The 27874-nt window shown below is 41.8% G+C and overlaps 1 protein-coding gene across 1 annotated transcript in view; it reads left to right on the forward strand.

Moving 5' to 3' along the window:
- The first annotated feature begins 6192 nt into the window (after nucleotides 1–6192).
- Nucleotides 6193–27874, forward strand: part of MAN1A1 (mannosidase alpha class 1A member 1) — a 140228-nt gene continuing 118546 nt past the window's right edge. The window contains exon 1 of the mRNA XM_039731573.1: nucleotides 6193–7029. Within this exon, the coding sequence (XP_039587507.1) occupies nucleotides 6436–7029 (594 nt within the window). The 5' untranslated portion in view covers nucleotides 6193–6435. The remainder of the gene's footprint in view (nucleotides 7030–27874) is intronic.

The following is a 27874-nucleotide window of genomic DNA, read 5'->3' on the forward strand; positions in this document are numbered from 1 at the left end:
CACCAAGGGCTGATGGAACTGGCCACACTTATAAGCAAAAGCCTGTGAAAAAAAATGTGTCATAATTACAAACACTGGGGGAAAGTGCACCACTGTATTCCAGATGATGAACCCAGTAAGCAGTGGAATATTTTCAATAGGAAAGATTAATTTTAAAAAAATCTAAATATTGCTTATAACCCCAAATCTATAACAGATTTACAGAAAGAGAAAGAAACTTTAAAATAGACTCAAAATTAAGTATATTCATAGTAATGCTGCAGTCAGTAAACCACATCTGTACTTCTATTAAAATGTGTTGTTGAGCAGAATTAACTCATCTGGTTAGGGAAATACATCGGGAGGAGAGGCACAAGGACACCACTTAAACTATTACATGAAGGCAATTTACATAATCCATGTGTTATCACATGTGTTGAGGGTTAAAAAAGCTCAAGAACATTGGTTTTTATGAAATAGTCAGGAAGACATTGAATAGGGAATTAAAATTCTGTGCTAATTAAACACAACTAGTATAAAAAAATAAATGAGTAATTTTCAGTGTCCGTTGTTTTTAAGATTTCTTGTTGATACTTTTAGTCATCTATTATAGCATATTTTTACTCCTTAGAAGATTTATCAGGTTAGAAATCTGTGCTCTAACCACTTTTCCTTGAGGCTACACACTAACAAAGCCAGATCTGTTTTTCAGCCAAGACATACAGTTATTCCAATCAACTGGCTGCTAAACAGCTGTTAAATGGCTACAAACGCCAGTTCCAGTGGCCATATCTTGTTTTCAGACAACACATCTCCCCCCTGGTTCAGGAAAATGAAACCACCTTGGAAAGGACAGGAAGGCTTAAAAAATTTTGCCTTCTTGTCTTGATTTAATCTTGTCAGACTCTACTAAACCCATACCTATAAATGTGATATACAAACTTAATGACAGTGAAAAAAGAGCTGCTGGGAGTTCCTTTAGTTGCTACGGTCATGGTTCTGGCACAAGACATTTTAATGCTATTGGAGATAATTAAGTCCAAAGGAAACCACAGCAGTAAACCACTCTGAGTCACTCACAATCCACTAAGATTTGTCCCTTAAATATATACCCAACCTGGTGGCCTTTTACCTTTCCTGGGGACTTTGGGTACGAAATAGGAGGCAGGAAGGGAAAGAACAGCAATCACACTCTAGGTAACATCAGGCTCTTCACTTCTGAAGGAGAAGTGAAGAGAATATGTACCTGTAATGACTTTTAATCTCTTAAAGATCTCAGGTCCAGATGGAATGTCATGAGGTGTCTCCAAACAACTTCATCCTTAATTGCTATGCAAATAATTACATGAGATTCTGAATCTTACATGCTAAAATGCCATAAGAGCTAGCTTCCATTTCTTAGTTCCATGGCTAAAATTTTCTTCAAGGATGTGAACATCGATAAATTTCTGAAAAGAAGAATAAAGTTTGCAGTTCTTTTTCTTTCCATTACTTTTATGTTTACCTCTATATTCCTCTCCCTTGCACATTGAAAACCAGACCAAGTCTGCTTGCTTTGAGGGAGTGCAAAAGTCTCTCACTAAAACAATTATAAAAGGATAAAAATTCAGAACCAAAGTGAGATATTCTCAAAGATGCCATCTGAGGCTGAGTATGATACACTTTATGCTATTGCTGAATACAATACTAGAAGCAGCCACAGTTCAAATTTTAGATTCAGGTTTCTTGCAATGCTGAAGACAATGATTTTAATCTTTGATGTTTTAATAGAACAAGAGTCAAATATTTTTTTCAGACAGGATTTCTTGCAGTTCATTTTCTGTGCCTTCTGAAATCTTGGGGAGAAGAGAAAGGGCAAAGCTTTTCTGGCCTTAGCTGGATGCTTACTTGAGTGCTTCCAGCAAAGCTTCCCAACAAACACTGAAAGCTGCATGCACTAAAGAGATTTCTTTTGGAGAAATGAATGATCCTCTCCCTCAGGTAGGGGTGGAAGACATTTCCAATTATACTGGTAGAAAAGAGACGTCTTGTTGAATTGACAGCCATGCCAGGAAAGAGTTGAAAAAGTGTTTATAAGGTTTGTGAGCCTACAGTTTCATGTTCCTGATACATTTATTTCTACAGTATTTATAAAGTTGAGTTGGTTAGCCACAATCATCTCATGTGTTAGGCTAGAGGAAAAGTTTGAGAAAGGATGTGAGAAAATTTAATTTTCTTTCTTCTGTTTTTTGTCCTCAGATTGGAGACCAATCTCCAACACCCATCTCACTGGGAAGGGGATAGTCTGGTGTCGTCCATCTCTCAGACTAGCGCCCTAGCTCTTTAGGCTGTAGGCTCCTCTGGGAGTGGAGCAGTCTTACTTCAAGGTTGTTAAGCAATGCTCAGTGGAAAACCTTTCTCCTCTTTGCCTTCAAAGTCCTGCACTTGTCTCTGAGTCATAGCACTACTTCAAAATGAATAGTGGTGGGAGATGTACATGTTCCACTGCAAAAGAGGATAATTTGAATCCCCCAAGACTACAAAATATGTCAAAGACAGATCTCCAACTCCTGGTCAACACTTCTCTCTTCTGAGAAGTGGTCAACACTTCTTTCTTCTGAGCTCTTAAAGAAAAGCATCGGGCAGTCCTGTATTCTCAAAACACTGAAGACTGAACAAAGTTTTTGTGTCTGTGAATCACACTTTCCTCACAGACTGAATTCAGAACTGCAGCCAGCTGCCAAAATCAGATAGATAGAGAGTATTTCATACACATCTGGTCCTCAAATGGTCGAAGCCTCCTTCCAAACAGCTCACTGGGTGTTATGAATCCAGCTTGTGTGCCTTGGGAACCCTAAGTCTGTGCCATGTTACTTAATCTATGAAGAGCTGGATGTCTAAATTGGGTTTATGAGTCACATTCCCAAAGGCAAACATATTAAAAGTATCTCTGAATGCTGTGTAAAAGTATTGCATTTCAAAAGGAAGCTGTCAATGTGTTTTTACAGTAATCTAAATTAGAACATAACACTGGCAACCCCTTTCAAGGGAGTGGCATTGTTACAAACTCACTATCCAAGAAGATGTATCAGTAGGTATCTCTGCCTCAGCTGAATGGGCTCAAAAATGGGACAACTGTTAATTCTCTTCTTATCTGTGGCATGTATCTTTCAGATCAAGCTGGATAATTCCTTATCACTGGTATCACTAGACAAGATCTAAAGCTGGAACCATGACAAATTAGGTATAAGTAGATATATATATAAAAAAAAATTATAAGAGTTTGGGTTTTTTCCAGACCTTTCAGTCAATATGTAACAAATTTCCCCATTCAGAACATTTATTACAGAAAAGAGTCTTGTTCCTTATTATGCAAATCTCCCTCTGACCACCTCTCATGTATCAGTTCTATGTTTCTATAAATGCTTGACCTGTGCATGATTGCTGGAAAATTACTCCTGATTCTGCAGCTGAATCCACGGAAGCAGTATTTCCCTCCATGGGAGGAATACAGTCCAGTGTTTTGTTGGTATAACCAAAATGGGTAGGACCCAGCACAGCAAAACAACTGCCCAGAGATGTTTTTTTCCCATTTTACCTGATGTTATCCAGGAAGTAATGCAGCTTGTCTAGCAAAAAATACCCAGCCCAAAGTAGCAGGCAGTTCATATCCACTAGGTGGATGTGCTGACAGAGTTGTGTACAAAGAGGCTTTCCCAATTCAAGTCCTGGCACAGGCATGTGGGCTTTCCACTGCTGTCTCTAGATTAATGCAAACACCAAGCTTCTCTTGTTTGTATTTTAGTTGGATTTTTGGACACTATTTAAGTGCCTATGAACATGATTTAACTCTATAGCTGAAATGCCTGTTGGACACAGCCAGTTGAAAATGAGCATTGTACAGCCCTTCATTTTGCCACTTGGAATCAAAGGTATTTTACTCTGAGCTACTCCTTGTATTTTCGTGGTCCTTGGAATACCTTGTGCCTGAAGTAAATTAGTGACAAAAAACCCGAGGAACTTGTATATCAGGGTTGGGTTGAAGCAGTTCTTTTGTCTTTCAGTCTCTGTTGCCCTCACGTAGTGAACAGGTCTGTATGCCAGTAACTTTACATGCTTCAACAGTCCCACTGAATAGTTCCACATGACCTTACTGGTAACTGTAACATTAAGTGCTAACAACAGGAACACTCTGCATACAAAATTTTGCATCCTGCTCAGAGAAGGAGGAATGATCATCTCATCACAAAGGCTTGAGAATTTCACAATTTCCATCTTTGTATAGCAAATCCTCGTTGTTGCTTCCCTCATGTTCAGGATGTCCCAAAAGACAGTGATGAGCATGGCAGTGAAACTCCTGGCATGAATCCACACTTGGCCCCTAGAACTGAGGATGAACACCAAAAGAAGGCAAAAGATGATGTGTCTCTCATTTTAGGAGACACAGGAGCAGAACCCCATGTGATGATATTTTCTACTCCTGCATCCGTTCATCAAGTGCTATAGAAATACAGCAACCTAAGGAATGACTTCAGAATACTGAAGGAAGGCATTTCTTCCAGCAATAACTTCTGCCTCCAAATATTATCATATAAGTAGTGATGAGTTTTGAGGGCAATCTGTGAGAAATATTGCACTCCCACATATGCAGTGACTGAAGCAGAATATGCTCGTTGAAGCTGAGAGTGGTATTTCACCATTTAGGAAGCTTTTCCATTAGTCAACTGTCTTTCAACAGCTAAACCCCATATTTGCTACCTTAAATGTTGCTAAAAAAAAAAAAAAAAAAACAAACCACCAAAATCACCATGGATTCTTATCTCCTTTTCCAAGCAGTCTGATTTATTCAACCCTAAACAATTTTGTCTTGGCACAGCTATTAGGCTACGTTAAACATTTCTGGGAAATGTGTGTCAAAGTCAGAGTGCTCATTGTTTAGTTTGAGCAATAGTTTCACATCTAAATGTGGGGAAATCCAACTTAGGAAAAAAATAGGATTTAAAAGAAAACCAGAATAAAAACGAAATTGAATTACTGATCTCACTGAATATGAAGTTGGGCCCCTGATCCTTCAGTTTCATGTATAATCCTGAAATTTTACAGAAGAATTTGCTTATATACTTTGGGGAGTTTTGCAGGACTCACTCCATCATTTCTATATAACTCTATATCACTCTCTTCTCTGAACCTGTTCTTAATTAATCTGTTACATATTCTAACTTCTAAAGAAAGGGATTTGGAAAAGCACTGGGCAGCAGCTTTGCTTTATTCCTATTAAGTCAATGGTAAAACTCCCCTTAATTCCACTGGGAGCAGAATTAGATTTATGCCAAGCCCATTTTCAAAATCATGTCTTTAAGGCTTACACAATTTCTTCTCCCTGCCCTTGCTTAAAGCATAGACTTCCCTCTACTGTCGTTTTTTGTGGGCTTTATTTTTTTTTTATTCCTTGCAAAATAAAGCCATGCAAATATGCAAACAAACAAACCTCAGCATCCTAACTTCTGGGACCAACATATCTCACTGTTTTCTTTCTGACTGTGTGGTTAACCTTTTGGGGGAAATGTTTAAGATTACAGTGCTGAACTGCTGTGAAACTCTAGGTAGACTCTGAGTATGTTCCAAAAGAGTTGGAGATAAACCCCTGGATGTTGGCTGGGTTCCCTTTTTCTGTTAAAGTGACACAACATTTTATTCTTCTCACATGCCTGCCGTTTATTGCATTGCTCTGTAACACGGGCAAAAAATATCGGGGTTTTTTGGCTTGTTTTTTTTAAACTTTCCCTCTTGCTTAATGCCTGGGGTGCTTGATGCAGTAATTTGATCCACTATCAAACACGGTATTTCCTTGTGCCAACACATGATGGTCTTTTCATTTGTACGAGTGTAATGAAAAGTCGGATTTTGACATTGCACGGATATACACACTGCTTCCTTGGACAAGGTGCATTTTCACCTACAGAAAAAAAAAAACCAACAAAACAACAACAACAACAAAAAAAAAATTCCCCAATAAATAAGATTAACCCCTGTTTTTCATACAAAGCACAGATGAGGGCTCACCCTAACCGGGGGGTCAGGAGTTGTTCCCGGCCCGGCCGTGTTCCCGCTCCCCTCGCACCGCCCCCGGCCCAGCGCGCGCCCGTGCACGCGCGTCCGTGAGCTCGCAGGCCCCCGCCGCGCGCGTGTGTGCGCGCAGCGGCGTGCACGAGTTCCGCGCGGGCGGAGCGGGGAGCGGCACCCGCGGCGGCGGCGGCCCGGCGGCAGCATGGGCTGGAGCTGACAGCGCCCGCCCCGCAGACGCTGCTGAGCGCTGCCGGCGGGGGAGCAGAGGGAGCGCGGCCGCGGGGAAGGGAAAAGTTGCCGCGTCCGCCCGGGGAAACTTTGTGCAGCCGAGGCGGGGAGGGGGCGGCGGAGCCGAGCCGTCCGGTGCGGTGCGGTCCCTGCGCGGCGCGGCGCTGAGGCGGCGCGGGGGTCATGCCCGCCGCCAGCTTGCTGCCGCTCTTCGGTAGCGCGGCGGGGCCGGGGACGCTGGGCGGCCCCGCGGGCAGCGGCGCGGGCGGCGGGGGCAGGAAGGCGGCGGGCCCCGGCGCGTTCCGGCTGACGGAGAAGTTCGTGCTGCTGCTGGTGTTCAGCGCCTTCATCACCCTCTGCTTCGGGGCCATCTTTTTCCTGCCCGACTCCTCCAAGCTTCTCAGCGGCGTCTTCTTCCACTCGGCCGCCCTGCAGCCGCCGCCGCCGCCGCCCGGCGGGCAGCCCCGCGCCCCTCCGCAGCCCGGAGGCGGCCCGGCGGCGGCGGCGGCGGCCGCGGACGGGGCGGGCAGCCTGGAGCGGATCCGCGCGGACCACGAGCGGGCTCTGCGGGAGGCCAAGGAGACGCTGCAGAAGCTGCCCGAGGAGATCCGCAGAGACATCCGCCAGGACAAGGAGAAACTTCTGCAGGACGCCCGCGGCAGGAAGGAGGCGGGTGCCCCCGGGCTGCCCCAGCGCCTTTTCCGCCAGCCCGTCGGCGCCGTGGGGCAGGAGCCCGCCGACCCCGAGGTCCGGCAGAGGAGGGAGAAAATCAAAGAGGTGGGTGGTGGCGGCTGTCGGTCCCGCTCCGGGGGATGCGCCTCGACAGTCCCGCGCGGGGCAACAGGTCTCTGCTGGCTCTGGCGGCGGTGTTGGGGGACCCCTGGCCGCTCCTGCCGCCTCCTCCCTGCGGGAAAGGGGTCTTTCTGGCCGGCTGTCCCTCGGTAGCCGCAGCGCAGGTCGGCGGCGTCGCCCGCGGTTGCATCCTCTCAGCCCGCGGTGCGTTCCTGCCGGCTCCGTGCCGGCTGCGCCTCCCTCCCGACGTTGCCGGGTTCCCCCAGCTGTTGCACCGAAACCCGGCGAGAAGGCGAAGCCCCGCGAGGGCTGGCTGGCTATGGATCGCTTCGCGGGGCGCCGAGGGCTGGGGACGGCGGCGCCGGGCAGAAAGGGCGGCGCGGGTCCGCCTGCGCTCCCAATGGGACGTCCCGGGCTCGGCCGGTGGGCGCCAGATGCCCCGCGGGGTGCGGGGCACAGCGGGGCACGGCTGTGCCCGTGCCGCGCTCCCGGCAGAGCAGCTGCCCGCGGCTGTCCGGCGCCGCGCGGGTGCGGTGCGGGTGCGGCGCTCCAGAGGGGTCGGGTCTGTCTCGGGTCCGTGCGGTTCACTCTTCACTCGGCCGTCTAAAGAGTTGGGGGCATTTGGCGAAATATAGTCAATTTAGGTTGCAGCGGTAAAGTGTCAGAGCTGTGTGTGCTTTTGACAAATTCCTTCAACCGCCTTTTTTCGGTCCTGCTGCTCGGCTGGTTCAGGTGCTGGTTTAAATCCTTCATTACAAAAATTCTCCAAACTGTGTCTAGGTAATGCTGTCGTGGGCAGAGCTTGACAGGGTCCTCTAGCAGAAGAAGAATTTCCTTGGTAATACAGTTCAACTTCCCATCAGTGCTGGCTGGTTTATTTATCGAACTGACAATTTCAGCTGCCTGCAGAGATTAGGGTTTATGAATTAATTAGTAGTATATCTTTCATGTTCTGTGGTGATGGAAATGAGATAGGCGAGAGACTTACTACAGAGTATTTCAGTATTTGTGAAACCTGGTTAGCCTTATTTAAAATTATTTATTTTTATTGTGTGTTTGTACAGAGTGCTCTGAAAAGTGAGCTGTGATATCACAAGGAGCATATATAATAAGCTCTCACAAATATCAAGTTGTGTTCTGTGCTCTGGAGTCCTCGTGTCACTTTAACTATTTCAGCAAATTGTGTAGCATAGTTTTAAGTCATAAGCGGCATGTACCAATGCAAAGGTATTTTGAAGGGAGAAACTCTTAAGAGTACACGGTACAGACCACGTTTTGAAGTGTGCAGAGAGTATATTGTCTTCTAGTTTAGTCATGCAGCCTCCCTGAGGCATATGGAAAGTTGGAAATATCAGCAAACTCTTTTTCCAGCTATGTGACGTTGCCATGTAGAAGTATTTAGGAGTAATGAGGCTCCAGACCTGATGTATGTGATTCTGTGGTACGGAAGACTGCAACAAGTAACTAAACAGGAGGAGGAAGATAACACTTAAACATACTGCTGTCCTGCTGGCCCCACCGTCTGCCAGCGAGTCTGAGTTACCTTTTATGACATGTGGATATGCATGTCTATGTGTACTTACAAACATATGGCCAGTATCTCTTCAGTTTCTTGCTCCCTTTCCTTTCCATTCTCTTTCTCCTTCACTTTCACACAGAGCATCAGTTTCACAGTAGCCTCCCCAAGACGGAGTTTTGGCTGTTTAAGCAGAGGAGATGACAGAAACTGCACTTGGTTTCCAGATCTTTGCTTTCCTTCATACCTCAGTTTTATTAAGTGTTGTTTCTGGGAGTTTCTTTTCCTCCTAAATTACCATGTGATCTTAACATCTTGGTTCCTTACTTGCTTTAGCATTTTTTGCAGTACTTTGCCTGGTTTGATTTTTGTCTTTTTTGAAGAATATGTTTTTTTCCATTGACAATAAAAGAGTGTTTCTGTTCTGTGCTGACTTCCTTCACATTGTTTCATGTGTTGGCTTTTTTGTTGCTGTTCTCTTTGTCTTTTGTCAAGCTTTAGACCCCCCTTTTTTTGTATTGTTACCTTAGTGTCAAGATGAATTTCTAATCTGCAGTCTTTTTTGCTTAGTTTTAAAACTTTAAATAGTTTTAAATCTATCTTTTTAAAGTATGAACTTTTGTACTCTATTGTAAATGCACAGAAACCAGAATTATCCCTTAAAGTTCTTCTCTTTATGCCCAGTGGTTACATGCTGGAGATGCAAACATAAAAAATCTTTCTGCTTTCATACTCTTTTGAGCCTTGAATTCGCATCTGCATTGTATGATTTATGTCATATATCTAGAACTCAAAATTTGAAACTAGTCTTGGTGATACTTTCTACAGAAGGAAGCAAGTTACTTTAAAGGAAAAGAATGCCAAAAAATAAGGTTGTTCTTCCATGTGTTTCTGTTCTAGAAGGTTTCTGTCCTGCCAACATGTTGACATAAAGCTGAGAGAGGAGATACCTTAGAGATGCTTTGTCCATTTACTGTTTTAAATTTTAAGTTGACATGTGTGTTCAGAAGTCCAGCCAGTACAATATCACTTGCAATCACAAAGCAATGAAATGCTGTGACTTTATGGCATTTCTTAGCCAAGTTTTGTTCCAGAAATTTTAACTACTTTTTCTACAGCTTGCTCTTTTATATTAGAAAAAAAGCCAAACAGGGTGAAACTTATACCAGGAAAGAAAATATAAAGGTTCTTGAACCTCTCTTAGTATTTAAGCCAACATAATATTACCAAAAATAAAAAAGAAATGCTAGATGCTTATTGAGCGAGTAAAATACTTGTGGAAACATGAAGAAGTAGAGATCCTGTTGCTATCACTTCTTTCTCACTCTGTCAGAACAATATGGTTTCTCTCAAGGTCTGTGTGTGGGAACTGCCCCGCTGTGTCACATCTCTGGGGCCTGGCTGTGTGCAGGGAAGGAACGTGAGCCAGAGACCAGCAATACTGATGGGTGCTGTGCTAGTCCTCTGTTTCTCTCCTGTTGATGTGTTACAGGCAAACTCAGAGGAAAGAGCAGCACTGCCAGCAGTGGGGCTTTCCCCAGTGCTTCCTGTTGAGCTGCTGTCAGTTGCTTGTGGCTGCTGACTTTTTACTGCATGGCCTTGTGTTGCCTGCCCTGGGTGTTGTCCTCATGCAGGATGCCTCAGGGAGGCTCGAGCAATGAAGCACACTTGAGCATACCAGCACATTTACATTTGCCAGAACTTACATTCTTCAGTCGTCCTCCAGTGCTCTGGGTCCCTGGTATGCCTGTGGCAAGTGTCTCCTGTGGTATCTGTTCCCTACCTGGAAAAAAGGAGTGGAAGGCAATGATGATTCCATTCCACGCAAGTGCAGTGTCTTCCAGTCTTTGCTTTTGTCACTGTTGGTTGTGGCTGGACATCATTATTCCTGATGTCAAGGGAAGACTTGCAGGTGCATAGGTAATTGATACGAGCAAAAGAAATTATTAGAAGAGTATGTTAATAGTGGAGAGAGGCTATGAAGGCAGGAGATGCATTCTTTTAATTAGGAAAATCTGATTTTGAGTCTTCTCCAAGTCTCATTCCTCTCTCTTCCAAGAAAAAAATGGTGCTGGAATTACTTAGCTGTTAAGAAAACAGCAAAACCTAAGCTCTTTTTATTTTACAGCAGAATAGAAACGATGAGTGAGCTAGCTCAGGTACTAGAAGCTATATAATCACATTAGTGCGGTGCTCTGCCCAGACTAATTAATCCTGCTGAACAGCAAGCTCTTGGTGCTGGTGGAGCACCATACTAATGCAGCTGTGCTGTTCTTGTACAAGGTAACTAGCTTGGAAACTGTTCATGGTATTGATCAGAGCTGTTTGGACATGTTTTCAGGATAAAAGCCTCCCTGGTAAACTGGAATCAATGTCTAAAGAGCATGGTCATGCAGTGCTCTAAGGGCTTGCACAGCTCTCAGCTGTTGCAGTCATGTAGTACAAGTCCTGCCGAGAGGAATTTGAGCGCCAGTCCTTTGAGCTCAACAGGGCAGTGGTTGCAAGTCAGCAAAACAGACTCTGCAGCTTCCCTACCTGTCTTTCTGTAAAGAAATGAATTGAGGTGGCATTGGCAGTGTGAATTCTGAAGCTTTTAAGTCCTCAGTTTTCATTTCCTATGGTGGCTTTTATGCAGTTTAGATGGAAGTGTCAGTAATGTTACAGGGGTGTTCAACAATATCTTGAGGAAACAAAGCTTGTGAGCATGGAAATAAAGACTAATCAGAGATCTTATATGTGCTTGACATGAAATACTTGGGCATAACCAGATCCCTTCATTAACAAGGAGTGATGGCAGAATTATGGATGGTCACTCACTGCTGTGGAAGGGCAGTTGGCCCCTTGTGTCTTCCTGCATGCTTCCACCAGTTGCTTTCCCACTGTCTGGTATCCTGGTGCTGCTGCTCGGGAAGGTCCAGTGCCAGCTGGATGGAGTTTTATTTCCTTATGAGGGTGTTTACATGACAAGGTGAGCTCACTAATACTTCTTGCTATTGGAAGAGAAGAAGTCTCATCATACCACTTTTAATTGCTTTCTCCGACTATCTACTTTCTGTGACTTTCACTGCATCCCTCCATAAGCTGCTTCAGCTCAGCAAGTCAGCTAAAAACTGTCAGAGCAAGACAAAAAAAGAAACTGGATGGATTTCTGCTAAACTTTCTGTCAGGCTGGTGAGTCAAAGGTGTAAATGAAAGAGTTGACTTGGTGCTGGTTTTGGCTGTGGTGAGGGAACAGGTGGATGAAAGGTATGAAATCTCTTTGAGAAGCTGTGTCTTAGCACCTGGTATCTGGTCTTCTTGCCTAAGTTCTCCATTAAAACTGAATCTCTGCAATGAGACTTTTGCAGAGCAAAGGTTCTGTCTACTGTAATCATCTTTAGCAGAATGAAGCATTTCTCTTCAGAAGTTTTACCTCCCAATCCCTCTTCTCATAACAGGAGGGGAGAAAGGAAATACAGAAACAGGAATTACTGAAGCCCCGGCTACTGCAAAATTCAGAGTGCTTTTACTTGTGAGCACCTTCATAGGAGAGGGAACAGTTAAAATGTAGCAGTTTAAGTGTTGGGTGGTTTGAATTTAAAACAGAAAAAGCCACATTCCCTGATGGTACATTTCTTTAAGAACATGATTCAGTGAAAGGAAAAGAGTTGACATGTAATGAGTAAGCAGTGTGGTGAGTCCTGCCAACATGCTGATGATGCAATCAATGCATTTCGAAAGAAGTTTTCCTGAAGTATCTTGTGACCTTAATGCTGACATGTTATAGTTGTCATTAAGTTTGTTGAAGTTTAAAATTAATCTTGTTTTTTCTCACCCAAAGCTTTGTTTATTTACTTGTAATCTTCAGTATTTTTGTATTGGCTATTTCTTTTTCAGTGTTTGATAGTGCTTTCCTTCATGATAAATACTGTTTGTGGTTTTTTTTCTTATGGTTTTATAAAAGTCACTGAGGATGTGAATAAAGTGCCTAAAGATGGGAATCACATATGATGATGGTAATCGGGAGGTGGCCAGGGTTGCCTTATGATTCCAAAATGTCACAAACCAATAAGTTAAAGTACTTGCTTAGGGTTAAAGGCACTACAGAATGCAGAGAAGCTTCAGCTGTGTTACTGAGCATGATTCAGTGACTCACTTGGCAGAACCTGTGGAGAGGCAGCTCAACTTGCCAAGCAGACATGAAGCTACTCTTGCTTTGGTTGGGTTTGTGGCCTGACAGGGTAGGGAGCTCAAATGGTTTAGTGCAGGTCTGAGCACAGTGGATGCAGTGGACCCCCACTAAGCCCCTGCATTTCAAAGGAGAGGAAAGTGGAGGAGAATGGTCTGAGGTATCTTTATGTCCCCAAAATATGAAATAGGGTATGTATTTGCCAAATTAATGTTCTTCCTGATAAGACACCCTAGGGTCCTTTTAGGGAAGGGCATTGTTTCAGGTGGGTTGTTTCAAGTGCTGCCTTGTTTGGGTTTTTTTCTTTTGTTTGTTTGGGGATTTTTAGTGAGAACCTCATCGCCTCCTATCAGTCAAATGATCTTGGATTTGAACTGGGATCATGAGTTGGAGGGGTGTTTCACTGTATGACTGTGTGCATATCTGACTGGAATGGGGTGTGTTCCAAATTGCTAGTTCATGTTTTGACAGCCTTGCACCTGTTTTCTGTGTACTAAATAATGTTTAATTTTCCTATCTTCAGACTTGGTCTATATTCTCAACAGGTAAATTTATCGCAAGTAACTGAATGTCCTTTATAACCTGATTCGCAGAATTGTGGGGAAAATGAAAAGGCTTTAAATGTTGGGTGGAAAACATCTGGTTTTCACAAAAAAACTCCAAAAACAAATAAACAAAAACAAGCACATGATTAATTCTTTATCTTTCTGTAAAGGCAAAATGTAAATTCCAGACACATAGGACTCTTCATGAGAACTAAATAAGGTGATGTAAACATGTGACATAAAGCTTAAAATGGAATATCTCCTGTACTTCAGCAGAAGTTACATTCTCATAGTGATGATTTTGTATTTAATACTAGTATAGCAGCCTATGGCAGCCAATTAATATAAAGAAATAGACTAAATCATAATAGTTAGTGAGTACAGTTGCCTAAGGCTGTAGTTCTGTGCTGCAGACAAACTGAAGTAGAAAAAATTCTACCTGTTTATTAAAATCTACTGTTAAGACCAAAAAAAAGGTCTTATCTCATTCAGGGAGCAAATAAGAGTGGTAGACAGCCAGGCTTTGATACCTTCTTTGAATGTTAATGAAAGGATAGGATTTATGAAAAGGAAGTCATGGAGAGGCAGAAGATAGCTCATCTTGTGGAAAATAATTAATATGCTTGCAGAAGGACCTGTGTGACTGTTGGATGGACAGACCTTTTCTTAAAGTTGTCTGAAACATACTGCTCCAAGGGTTGCTGTGTGTTAACTTCCTCATTGGTTAGGTTGGGGTGTTTTCTAGCTTGGGGAGCCAGCATAAGAGGAAATTTCTGCGGTTTTCATCTTAAAGATAATATCTTGATAAGTATTTCCTTTATTTACAAATAACAAATTTGTCTTCCTAACTCATTTGGCACAGTAAGAGTAATACTTCAGGAAAGTGGCTTTGATTCAGTGTTTGCTCTGTCTTAACAGTGCAGCACTTACTCTGGCCATAAATTGCCACCTGAGGTGGTACAGAGATGTGAGACACACTGCCTGTGTGTCTTTTTTGTAACAAACTCAAGTATTCAGATGTGTCTCTGTGTAAAGCAGGTTTTAGACATTCAGTTTTGAAGGATTTTGTGGTCTCTTTCTAAGTTATTTATAAACCTGTGATTTTACAAGTGAGGGAAATAATTGCAGGGGGGTGAGGGCCCGTGAATTAAGCAATATGGGCAATGTACCAGATGCTCAATATACTGGTTCCTTTTGTGTGAAAATCTTCTTTATCCACAACATTATTAAGTTGTTTGTTTTTTGTTGTTTTTCTTTTTTTCACTGAGTTGTTTGGGCTTTTTAAAGCATGTGATATAAAGACTGTGTGCACACTTCTAAGAGGCATCTTCTGGTTTTTTGTTTTCCATGACTCTTTTTAATCGTGTCTGCAAGTCTGTTATGAAAACATAATTGGTGAGTAATGAAGCGCATGCTTCCCCGAACCAGATCAAATGAAACCTTTCACAGGTTGTGCTTCAGCTGCAGTTGTATCGCAGTGCTTGGCAGCCCTGCCTGCAGAGTCCAGGAGGCTTTGCTGTCGAGGGGAAGCACTTGGGTGCTTTTCTAGGGCTGAGAGCGGTTCATTGACTCACACAGGGTTGCACAGTGTGCCAGGTTTCAGAGCAGAATGTGGAGACCTGGCTCCTGTTTGGTCGTTCCCCGCTATACCAGGGGCTGTTGCTCTGTGCTGGGTGAAGGGTGTCTTTGCTCCCGCCTGTGCTGCAGGTCTCCAGCATGGACGTGTCAGTTCATTAGGGTCAGTTTAAACCCGAGCTTTGGAGTATGATTCATGGTTGCACATGAGCAGCTTTGCTTTCCCACTAAACTGCTGCTAAATGCATTGTTTTATTGCAGGGACAGGTTAAACCTGAAACCCCCTGGTTCTGTGTTTGGGTCATCAGCTTTGTAAGCTTTTGAAGCAACACTTCGAGTGCTGTGCTCCAGTGCTGTTATGAAAGAAGGCATGTAGAGTAGTAAAACTCCTAGTTTGCCTTTCTTGCATCTTGAAATCTTCAGTTTGAACTCTGTTGTAACCAAGAAAGGCTTGCATGAAATAATATGACAACTTGCTATAACTCTCCACAGTAAGCCGGTTGGGTTTTATAGCTGGTATTTATGAAGATACAGGTATTGCTCATTTTGATGCCTCTGATTTTAAAAGCTTTTCAAACAGATTGGATGAGCACATAACCTGCTGTTACATTCTTATAACTGTTAAAATTAAACATTCACAGTCCTTGTGGGAACACTGAGAAATGCAGTCTCTTGGGCAAGGGTAACTACAAGTGTAAAATCTATTTTCATTTGTCTTCCTATTCCTTCTTGGAAGCTGCATGTACCTTGGCTTTAAACTTGTTTCAAGAATACAGAAAGTGAGTGAACTCTGACTTATTTGAAACTTGGGCCCTTTCTTTTAAGGGCAACTCTCTAATCAGGTAAGAAAGTAGGGGAAAATCAGAAGAGATGGTAGGCAATTCTGTGCAAAAGACTGAAAAGATTCTATGCAATGAATGAGCTGATGACTGTGGAACATCTGGCTGTTATAAGAATTTGTGTGCATCTCAAAAATACTTACAGAAGAATCAGCTTCTTTCTCTGATACTGGGTAGAAACAGAAGTTACCATTTTAATGGAAAAGTATGCAGCTTTGCATTTCCATATGAAGATATATAATGCTGGCATTTTAGGGTAGAGGCAGTACTATGTGTTTTTCATATGAATAAAGTAGAAAGAAATAATGTCTGATACTTTCTTCACAGAATTTTACATCATCTCACTTGTGTAGGGGTGATCATATTGCTTGGCAACGTAAACCCTCTTTTTCAATTATTTATTAAAAGTCAGTGTCTGCTTTTAAAACATAGCAGTAAAATTACATTAGATCAGTGTGGCTTGCTTTTTTAATTAATATTCAGACCACTGCGAGACTATTTTCTAAAAGTATCTGCATACTTTTATTTCACTTAGTTCCCTGCTAAATATGAATCTTTGCCTTTTGAAATTTCTTTTGTTCAGGGACTGCTTTCTTCCAAGGAAATAGGAAGTAGCTAGTGTAAAAGAATATCAAGCTAAAAAAAAAGCCATTTTGCTTTCAAAGTGTAGTGCTTAAGGAGATAGTAATTTTACTATTCAGTGATAGACACATGCAGATGCAGACCCAGTCTTTAACTCCGCTCGCGCTTTTCTCACTGCCTTTGAGCACTGACATCTGTTGGTGCAGTGCATGGTGGTACTGCTGATAAAGCTTTGCCCATGCTGCTGTCTGTGGGGAAATCTGTTGCTTGCTACTGTGGTTGTAGTTCTCCACCCATCTGTGATTTTAAGAATTGCACTTGGAATTCTGAGTTGGACCTAGGTAGTAATAGTAAATTATTTAAAGCTTAAAGAAGAGAAATAGATGTTAATCATTTGCAGTAATGGATTTCTGTCCCCCACCCCTATCAAGCAACAGAAAACCTAATTACCATTTAGAGAGTAGACGAGTTATACATGTTACTTATTTAAAAAGTTATACCACATCAAAACTGCATGCTACTTTCTTTGTTCTGGTTAGATCATCTGAAGAATCACCACGGGAAAAACTATGACCAACTGCAAATTGACTGATATTTTTATGTCTTATTCTGTAAATGTCTAGAGTAAGTGTGGCACTGAACTTGAACTGACTGAAATAGAATGGTGTGTGATCTTGTTAAGGGCTGAAGAGACATCACAGATCAAGAAGGGCACTTCAAAGAAATTACCTTTCTGAAGAAAAGCCCATACACATCTTCGTGCAGTTTCATGTATTGTAAAAAATATGTTCATGTATTGATAGAAATATATTCATATCTCTCTCCACATGGGTGTTTTACATAAAAGTGAAGTATGTTGTGCAATTGGTCTGTTTCTGTAGCTGAGAATGCAGTTTGCTGCGGACAAGCTCTGTGTGGTCTGAAAAACACACCTTGAAAAAAGTTAAAGGCATAGGGTTTGTTTTACAAATCATCATATAAATTGAAAATATAATTATATATATGCTACAAGCAAAATTCAGAACATTAGGATGAAGCAAAGAAATCCTTGTGTTTCAATAATCAGCTTTGCTCAAGTAATTTTTGTATTATATAAATCTAAATACTGCAGAAAGTAGATGTTCTCTAAGAAAGTTTTCAGACTTCATGGAAACAGTTTTCATATGTAGCCTTATCATCGGTAGGCATTATGGAGACTCACTTGGTCTGTATTTATGCACACTGGTAGTCCTATTTGTTCTTTTTCCCAACCTTCTGCTTACCATAGAATTTTGTTGTTAAGAAGGAGAGAGGTTCAGGCTTGCCACTGGACCTCTGAAGGCCTGATCTCTTGCACAGAGCAGAGCAGACTTCAAAATAAAATTGAGTTGCTCAGTCTTGTGCACTGAAGTGTGGAAGATCTCTGCAGAGGGAGATTCTGCAGCCCCTCTGGACAAACATATTCCAATGTCTGAAGACCCTTATTGCAGGATTTTTGAATTGTTTTTGTGTCTAAATTCAATTTCTCTTGCTGCAGCTGATGACACTGCCACTGCCTTTACTCCTTTCATTGTGCCCCACTGAGATGATCTTGGCTACCTTTTCTCCATGGGTACCCCCTAAGTCATTAAGAAGCCACCCAGCCAGCTTCATCTACCTCTTTTCATAGGTCATTGTATTCTCCATCATTTTTTTAAAAATCTCTAGTTGTTTCAGGGGAGCTGAAAACGAGGAACAGGGCTTCCATTTGAGACATCAGCAACATCACATGCAAAGTGTTGGTTGCTTCCCATCACCAACATGCACTCATGCTAACACAGTTCACCGTCATCATTGCAAGGATGCCTTGCTTATTTGTGTTCAACCAGGTGTTCACCAGGACCTCTAGGACATCTGTCCCAAAGCTGGTTTTTAGCCTGTAAATTCCCGTTATATGCTTAGGCATAAGTTTTTTGCATTTGGCTTTATTTGATTTCAAGAGATGGCCATCAGCTCATGGGATCATTGAGGTGGGAGCCCGCTTGTCCACCCTCTTGATTGCTGGAGTTTGGGTTACACGTGAAGGTGGTGACTGTGTTTGTTTGCTCTTTTGATCATTGAACCCCAGAGACACGTCACTCATAGCTAGCTGCTAGTTAGACTTTGTCCTGTTTACGGCTGTCTTGAGAGTGTCAAACCAGCCACTTTTTTATGAGTCTTGTCCATTTCTTTTTCACTGCTTAGTGCTAAGGCAGGACTATGTCAAAAAGCCTGTCAGGGAAATTGTGTCTGCTGTGCTGTCCTCATCCACAGAGCCAGTGTCTTCATCATAAGTAACTGGGTTGATTTGATACATTTTGCCTTTGGGAAATTTTCCTTGCCATTTGCAAAGATGTTTTTGTCCTTCATATTCCTGGAAAGAGAGTGAAACAGGTTCTGCTCCATTTTCTTCCCAAGGTTTGGAGTAAAGCTGTCTTGTAATTTTCCAGAATTTCCTTCTTGTTTTCATCCTCAGTTACCAGTGCCTGTTTGGTTTGGTTCTTCATTTGATGTAAAGGCACCTCCTGTCCTCTGGCAGCTTCTAGATGAGTTTTGGCTTCCTCTTCCCTGGTGCCCAGCCAGTGTTTCTGAGTTGTTCTCGGATATCTCCCCACATCTTCTCATCCCCTCTCTTCCCTGGGGGCTTGTGCTCCACCTGAGCTGCTTATGCAGCCACCCTCCTCTCCTGATGTGGCAGTTGAAGGTCAATGAGATCTCCTGGGCACCTTTGCCCTACAGGGGATTCTCCCATAGGATCCTGCAGATAGGTCCCTGAAGAAACTGAGCTCATTCCCCTGAAGTTCTGGGTCTTGCCTTCTGCATTTCTTTCAGGATTGTAATCTCTGCTGTCTAGCATTTAAATAGACTTGGGGTTTAGACATTTCTCATTCATGCATCAGTTGCTTTGAAGCAAGCTTTTATCCTGGGAGTTGGAGTGGTGGAGGAAAATGCCAATGCTGCTTTTCCTGGCTATTTTGCTGCCTCTCTGTTTCTCTGGGGAAGCCCAGCAGGCAACTGTATGTTAGCAGATAGTTTTATTTTTAAAGATGAGGAAATGTTTACCGGACAAAGAGATTTGGTTTATACAGGGACTTGCCATTAGAATCTTTGAAATATTAGCTCTTGATGGAAAACAAAGCTCTTAGTTGCAGCTTTTGCCACTTTTGTGGCTGTAGATGGGTGACTAGCACACTGACATGGTCTGTGTGCTATTTTGAAGTATCTTTCCTCTGCATACCTCTGATCAAAATATCAGTCACCTGATGTTTATACATTGCAGATGTGAAACTAAGGACATGAAAGCTAACAGAGTCATTTCAAAGTTGCTAGGTTTGGTTGAAACTTACATGGGTTCTGTTAAAGTAGGTTTAAAGTGCAGTTCTTTTTCAAGAGTCTAACTGCTAGCTTATAAACGTGTATTTTTCAATTAAATTTCCATCTGTTTTTTGTGACTTATTATGGGGTTTACAGGAGGAACTGTAAATATTTTTACAGTGGGGTTATACTATTGAGCTACATACTGATTCAGAAGAGTCCAGCTCATCAGTATTTGATTTTCTGTCACTTTTGATGTCATAAAGAGATCTGGCTTTACAGAAGTTTGGTTTTGAAAATGAAGTCTTTCTTTACACTGCCACATGATCAGTGTCCAGACCCACTAGTCTCTTCTAAAAGGGTTGGTTTCCAGTGTTGTAGAAATACATGAGCATCGCTTCAATTTGACATACCTATTCTGATTCTGTGATGTGAGAAGCAAAGCTCCTTCTAGCTATAGCAGGGACTATATAATCTTCCTTTTGCCCCAAATTTATGGTCCTGTGTTATGGGAACAGTGACCATACATAGTTTTTATTTGGCCCTGTAAGTGTGAAAAGGTAGCTGTTTAAAACCTATAATAAGTACATTTGGTAGGAACTGAGTAAGTTTGAGGAAAGGGCATTGAGGTTTTAAAGAGGAGTGAAGCTTATTTTAATTTTCATTAGGCTATTTTTTAAAAAGATTTTCTACTGTATCCGAGTATGGAGGTTTCTTTTCATCAAGAAAGTAAGTTATTTTGGATGTTCAGCAATCCAAACTATGACCAGTGGCTGCAGCTGTCCACTTCCACATTTCTGATCAGTGACTTGAATCAAAAATTCAGCATTTTCCTACGTAAGGCTGATCCTGTAGTCTAAGCTAGTGAAGTCACACCATTTTGATCTCTTGCACGTGAAAAGAAAGTTTTAGATGAATTATCACCTGGTGGGCACTGAAAGATCTTTTTTTCTTTTGTCAGCTGTAGTCTTGATCATGAGAACCTAGAAGGGCACAAATATCGATGGAGCTATTTTAAACACAGAGTAGTGCACTGTGAGGTATTACATGTGTTCATTTCAGAGTACCTCTGCAGTAGCTTCATGGTGTGCTAATTACCAGTTGCCATGTTCTCTGATGTGGGGATTTTGCTGAGTCTTTCCTTACCTTTTGTATGAGCATAGTATTTTTGTGATGCCAGTTTTATTCTTTATTTTTCACAAGGAGTTTTTCTCACTGCAGATTCCTGCCACTGTTTGCAAAATGTGAATGTTTTCTAAGAAAGGCACAGGACCAGTGGCTGAGGCCAAAGACAAGTCTCCAAACCAGCTTTAAAAGTCCCCTGTGTTCATGTGAACACTGCAGTGTAAATAAATGCGGACGTGATCAGCTGCCTCAATGCCAAACACACTGAAGTGTCTGTTTTACCAGCCCTACCTTGTGTCCACATATAGAAACATTCCCTGAGAACTTTGTGGCTGATTTTACTGCAGCATCACCAATAATGATTCTCTTGTGCTTGGTAGCTTGGTTGCCCTTAATCATGTGTTATGTGGGGAACTTCTGCAGGCTGTGAATGTGCTATTATCTGGAAGATAATAACTTATTCATAATTTCTTTTGGATATTCCTGCTATGCTGTAATATCTGGTTTCAAATATGCTATTTCTAGGAAGCATCCTGGGTGGCATTGTACATGCTGTAATCAAAACAAGAGGGAATTTATTACATGTTATGTTTTCTTCTCCCCGCCTCCTCAGTCTCACTCAAATTTCAATTTCAGCCTTTTTCTTGGACTTTACTAAATTCCACAAAGATGTTATATATAAGAAGGAGAGAAAATTTTCTGATGGGATAAGGCAAACTTGATCATCTTTCATTTGAAAGCTAGTAATGTTGTGAATGTGATACATTTTACCAAGGAAATCAGCATTTAAGAGTGTTTGGAATGGAGGAAGATTTGTATGTGTCTGGATATATAAATCTCTATGTCTGTAAATGAAAAAAAAAACCCCAAAACCCTAGGGAAAAAGCTCATACCCTGATACGTGGAATTATTGCCAAAGAAGTAAACTGGAATAGTAATTTTTATATAGCATGCTTTTCAATAATACGAGTATTTCACAGCTGTTCCTGCTTGTATGTGAGACTGTAGCCTGGGAAAGGCCCTTGTTTTGGCTGGCGAGTAGGGAGGAAGTGTTTAGCTCAGATGATGAAAGGTAGTTCTTGAAACTTAGTATGGAGTTGTATATAAAGGTAGACTGATGACTATTGTATGAACTCTGATTAAATTTTGTATTATTCATATATTTTGCCTTTCACCCTTTGGACTGCTGGGGATAAAGAATATTTTTGGTCTTCAGAAGGGCTATTACTAACTAAATATAGATCTCTTTGGGCAAGAGCAGTATTTGCTTGCAAGTCAGAATGTGCTGAAAAACAAATTTTATTCCCTATTTTACAGATTACTGAAAATTCTTATCAGCAGCTCTCAATCAGCTTTTTATACAAGGTACTTGATAAAAAATTAATTTCTACAGTTAATTCACAGTTAATTTCTCACTTTGGGACATCACTCAGTTCCCTCGTGCTCTCCAGCTTTTGTGAGATGGTTAGTATCACTGAAGTAGCAATGACCTCAGCAATACCTCTAGGCAAATTTAGAAATAACTTAGGGTTTTATAACAGAATTTAATTTCTTTTAGCATCTGTCTCGAAACCCACTTGTTTCTGTTTCCACAGAAAAGTAGGGAAAATACGTATTGTGAGGAAAAAAATATTTTTGCATTTTCGTGACCTTTTAAGATCTGTGCAGTCAATCACTTTCCCCAGATCAGCACAAAAGCTCATGTTCTTTTTATTCTCCCCTGGACTTTGGCAGTACACTTAAAATTCCAACCAGCTGTGGTTCTGCCAGATCAGAGTTGGAAGGGAATTCACCAAAACCCCACTGCTTTTTTGGCACACACCTTGCCCCTGAAAAATCATCTCTCTCTGAAGTCACAGTGTGTGTGCTGGTGTTATTCATAGAATAACGTGGCATGTGCACTTAGTGCCAAGCCTTTTGGAGCACAGGGGGCAAACGTTGCTGAAAGTGAATGAAGATTGTGGAATATTTGTACTTTTCCTTGAAATTTGGGCATAGGTTGAACATATATTCTTTTATTTACTTTGTAATGTGGACTAAAGCCAAGCAAAAACTGTAGTCCACTTTGATTTGTGAAAAACATACCTTCCATGAACAAATCATTAGAGTAGTTTGCTTCCAAGAAGAGTGTTATTGTACAGAGATGGAATCACTGAAATCCCTCCATCTGGGGTGAGGTATTGAACTCTGCCACTGTCTACCTTGTAAGGTAACTGAGACATGATGGCATGGAACTGGCATTTCCCAATGATTTCTTGAAGCATTCTAATGTCCCTTCATTAGTGTTGGGAGTGAAGACAGAATTAGAGGGTTCGCTGCAGTGAAAGTGGGTTTCCTTTCTTTATGGCTGTATCTGTCACTTTCAAACATAGCAAATGATGCTCTGCACAGACTGCTGTTCCTCCAAAAGTAAGCAGTAAACAATTTCACTGTAAATCAATGGAAAGGGCACTAGACTGCAAATATTAAACAAGTTTTTCAGGGCATGTGTTTTGGAAGACTGCAGTTTTTGAATTTGAGTTTATTTAATACTGTCACAGAACTTCAAATACAGATGTATTTCTGATGTGCTGCCTCTCTTGCAGACCCTTCCTTTTACATTCTGCTTGACACTGCCTTGGGTTTAGTCTGCAGTCTGATTACAGCACTCACTTGCACCAGCAGGCATTATTGACGTTTGATGCTGACTTTATAACTTCCTCAAAAAATGTAAAATACTTGCTCAGTATTTAAGCTTGATAGTTTCATGCTCTGGCATCTGTTTTTTACCATTTTAGTTTTTACCATTATTAGCGAGTAGCAGAGACATTGTATATAAAGGTAGGTATGAAGTCAGGTAGAGAAATTGAAAGCCTGGGCTGCTGCATATTTTAAATATAGCAGCTTTCCATCTTTGGCCAGAGGTCATGGTATGAGACCAGTTCCAGTAGTACCACGCACCAGAGCAAAGCCTTCCCTCCTGTGTTGTACAGCCCAAAGGCTTTCCTGCCACATCTCGCTGCTCTTGAATGGGACATGAAAAGCTCCAGGCTCTTCAGCACTCCAGCTGTGGGCCCTGACTGGTGTGACACTTCTGGAGGGGTCTGCTTTGATGTAGCTGGAGCAATGGTTAGTGACCTATTTCAGAGTCAGGAGCAGATGAACACACTGCCTAGTAGCTCTTGTCAAAGCTACTACACTAGTAAGTGTAAAAGGACTAAGCTCAAAGCTGATTGTTCCTCAAAGAAATGACAGCCTTGAAAGAATATAGGCTATTAATGGGTACAAGTAGAATACAAGGAAATGAGTCTCTTGTGTTCATCAGGGTAAGGCAGTGATAGAGTTGGCTTGTTTGTTTTTACGACTGACAGATGGGACAATAAGATTTCCACTGCAATATTCACATCAGTACTTCATTGCCTTCCTTAGCTACTGCAGGTAAATTTTTAACTCTCAATGAACCATATCAGCCAAAAGTTTGCAAATATGCTTAACTGAGTGTGCTGGGTTGACCATGGATGGACGTCAGATGCCCACCAAAGCTGCTCTGTCTCTCCCCTCCTCAGCTGAACAGGTGAGAGAGAATAGAATGAAAGGCTTGTGGGTAGACATAAGGACAGGGGGAGGTCACTCACCAGTCACTGTCATGGGCAAAACAGATTCAACATGGGGAGATCAAATCTGATCAGGGTAATGAAAAGTAAACCCAAATTTTAGAATACATTTCCTCCACCCTTCTTTTCTTCCTGGGATTAGCTTCACTGCTAATTTTGTCTGCCTCCTCCTCCTCCAGCTGTGGAGAGGACAGTGAGTGGGGTTTGTGGCCAGTTCATCGCATATTGTCTCTGCTCCTCCTTTCTCCTTAGGGGCAGACTACTTAAACTCTTCCTCAGCTTGGGGTTCCTCCAGCAGCAGGCAGTCTTTCCCAAACTTCTCCAACATGAGTCCTTCCCACAGGCTGCAGTTCTTCATGAACTACACTAGTATGGGTCCCTTCAATGGGGTACAGTCCTTCAGGAACAGACTGCTCTGGTTTCCATACTGAGAATGATGTTCCATGATATGGAATATCCCTTTGCCCAGTTTGGTCAGCTGTCCTGGCCATGCTCTCTCACAGCTTCTTGTGCACCTGCTGACAGAGTCTGGGAAACTTGAAAAGTCCTTGACTTGGATAAGTACCACTTAGCAACAGCGAAAACATTGGTGTGTTATCAACGTTAGTCTCTTACTGAATCCAAAACTCAGCACTGTACAGCTACTGAGAAGAAAATTAACTCCATCCCAGCCAAAATCAGGACACCAATACATAAGGGTTTGCTATTCCATGTGCTTGGCAGCCCTAAATCACTGGACACGGTGGGGGGGGGGGGGAATGATGAATTGTTATGATTAACAGGAAACAACTAGGATACATTGTGTCCTAATCTAAACAAATTATGTCAGAACCTTCCAATGTGTCCTGGTTTTAAAACAAACAATCTAAAGACATTGCTAATTACAGATCCAAGCCACAATGTTCAGATGACATCTCTGTGTGTGGTCAGGCATCTCTTTTGCATGTGGAGAAAATATGATTCAGCATTTTGTGAAAGTGAGCAGACAAAACAGACTTAACTGATGTGTCAGGAGGTTGTTTGTTTTTTTTCTGATAGTTTTCTTTCAAGTGGTCATTACAGGATGGAAACCTCAGAATGAAAAAGCTATGTAATTTTAATGTGTTAGTCCCAAACAGCAGCAGAAGAGCATTTGAACCGAAAAGCTCAAATTCTTTGAGTAAAATGCTTCACATTTTTTATTAAAAAGTAGTATCAGACCAAGAACTATTTCTTCCTCTTTCATTTTGGAACAGAGATATTGTGAAAGAATAAGTTCTAGGAATGAAACATATTGCAGTTTTGAGAAGATTGTGAAAAGCTGTCTAAATAGCTCATGTGTTCAACTTCTGTGCTCAAGAAGGAGCTTTGTGTAGTTAGGGTGAAATATTATATCTTTAGAAGGACTGAAACCTCTGTTGTCCTAAACTATCATCTCTAAGGCATGTTAATTTAACATGCTAAATGTTATATTTGAGTCCCTAAAAGTTAAAAGTTATGGATTTCTGAAATTTGATCCTGAAATCAGTAAATGTATGGAGACTGAGATCACAGGCAGGTAATCTGCTCATCACTGAGAGTCAAAAATTGCTGCTCATGAATATGGTGTGGAAACTGGATACTGTGCTAACACATGGCTATTTTATAGAAAGTTTTTATGGATGGATCTAATGAAGTATTTTAGAGAGGATGAGAATTGCTTCCCTATATTAGAATGCAGGCACTAAGATTTCAAGCACATTAGCTTCTTCTAATTCAAAAATAGTAGATAATTAGAATATCATATGTTTCAGTCAAGTCAAGTCTATTGTCCACTACAACAGTCTTTACCAAAATGCATAATAAAAAGCATACTTTGTTTCAAAATTTTAAGATTGACTAGAATCTGTGTTTTTTAGGAAAGCACTGTAATTGGGAGAAAGAGGTGTAAGGTAAGACATCAGTTTTTATGGTGTACTTAGTGGTGTAATTTACATCTATTCTGAGAAATATTCCTGTTTGTCGAATATAAGGCACATCAAATGAAACTACTGGGTGATAAAACCAGAACAAACCCGTTCTTTGCACATTATGTTGCAGAGCTGTAGAGATCATTCTGTAGGATGTTATGAGTATAAAAATTTCAAACAAGCTCGGAAAACAGTTGAGTAATTTCGTGGAAGAAAACTCTACTGGGCATTATTAATCATGCAAGCATCACATCTGGCTCCAAAAGTCTTCCACTCTGAAGCTCTGAACACTCTTATTACTCATAGGAAGTGTTTATTTGCTTGTACTATTCATAAGCATTTGTTAGGGGTAGGAAACTGAGTAGACTCTGATCTAGCAGTCAGATCTAGCAGTCATTTTTTTGTGTTGAGTATCTTCTGAGAACTGGAATGGTTGTTGCCTGCCTTGCCCTGAGAGAAATCTATTTTTCAGACAGGAAAAACAATCAAAAAAAGTCCTGAGTAAAGTTATTTGTATTGTTTCAGAATGGTACAAACAGAATTCATAACTTTCATGAACAGAATTCCATTAGTATTACCCAAATGCCCAGTTAATGAGCTATGAACCTGGGGAAAAGTCTGCTCCGTCTGGTATATTTTAAGACCTCTGGAGATCCTCTCTAGCTGTTCCTTCATCTGCAGGAGGGAGAAGGGGCACTGCATTGATAATGTGCCCTCAAACACCCGATTTGTCTCTTCTTGCATTCCCTTCTCCCATTCTTTGCTTTCCAAGTTCTTTCCATTTGTCATCCTCATCACATCCCAATTAACCAGCCTGCTTTCACTTTTCTCACTGGCCTCAATCCTGTTAGAAGCTAACAGTCTGTTATCTCTAGCACCTGCCTGCCCTTTGTCCCCTTGCTGTCTTGTCAGGGTGCCACAGGACAGGGTGTGTGGGCTGCTCCCCCTCTGTTATCTGCAGCATCTCGCACTTGCAGGTGGTGTTATCTTGGTGGTGTTATCTCGGCAGAGCGCCTCCAGCCTGGCAGCGCCTGTCCCCTGCTGCCCTGCCACGCTGGGAGTCTGGCAGTCTGTAATTCTTTGCACCTGCACCCCCAAAAAGGTTTCAGAATAATTCAGTTCACACATACCTCAATGTTTATGTATCTGGAGGTTTCCTAAAGTCTTTCTACAGGGATAACCACACTTTTGCATTGGAGATTAGGGGACTTGGTAGCTGGAAAAGCCCAGAGCTGATAAAGAACATTCCTGGTGGAAAAATTTGAGATTTAGGGAAGAAATGTGAGACTAAAGAACAATATATTTATTTTCAAAAAATGTTTCACCCAAAAGTAGAATCTTCAGAATTTACAAAAGCTGCTTGTGGGCAGGCAGTAAGCCAGAAATGAAAACTGACAGGACCTGTCAAGTAGGCTGCTGGGGAAGCTCAGTCCCTGCCTGCTCTGCTCCTCAGCCATCAGCCTGCCTGGAAGGGGCTTGTCAAATTCATCTTTCTATCCATAGCAAGTGAAGTTGATGTGTTTTTTGCTTGTATATGTTTGGTAGGTTGGTTGTTTTCCTTGCATTGAGGGAGAGCTGTTTATAAACATGGGAAGTGGATTTTCAACAGCAAATTTCATCCCTGGCTTTACTCTACCAGACACTTTG

The sequence above is a fragment of the Passer montanus genome, unplaced genomic scaffold (assembly GCF_014805655.1).
Source record: "Passer montanus isolate IOZ18808 unplaced genomic scaffold, ASM1480565v1 scaffold79, whole genome shotgun sequence".
In the NCBI taxonomy this organism is placed as follows: domain Eukaryota; kingdom Metazoa; phylum Chordata; class Aves; order Passeriformes; family Passeridae; genus Passer; species Passer montanus.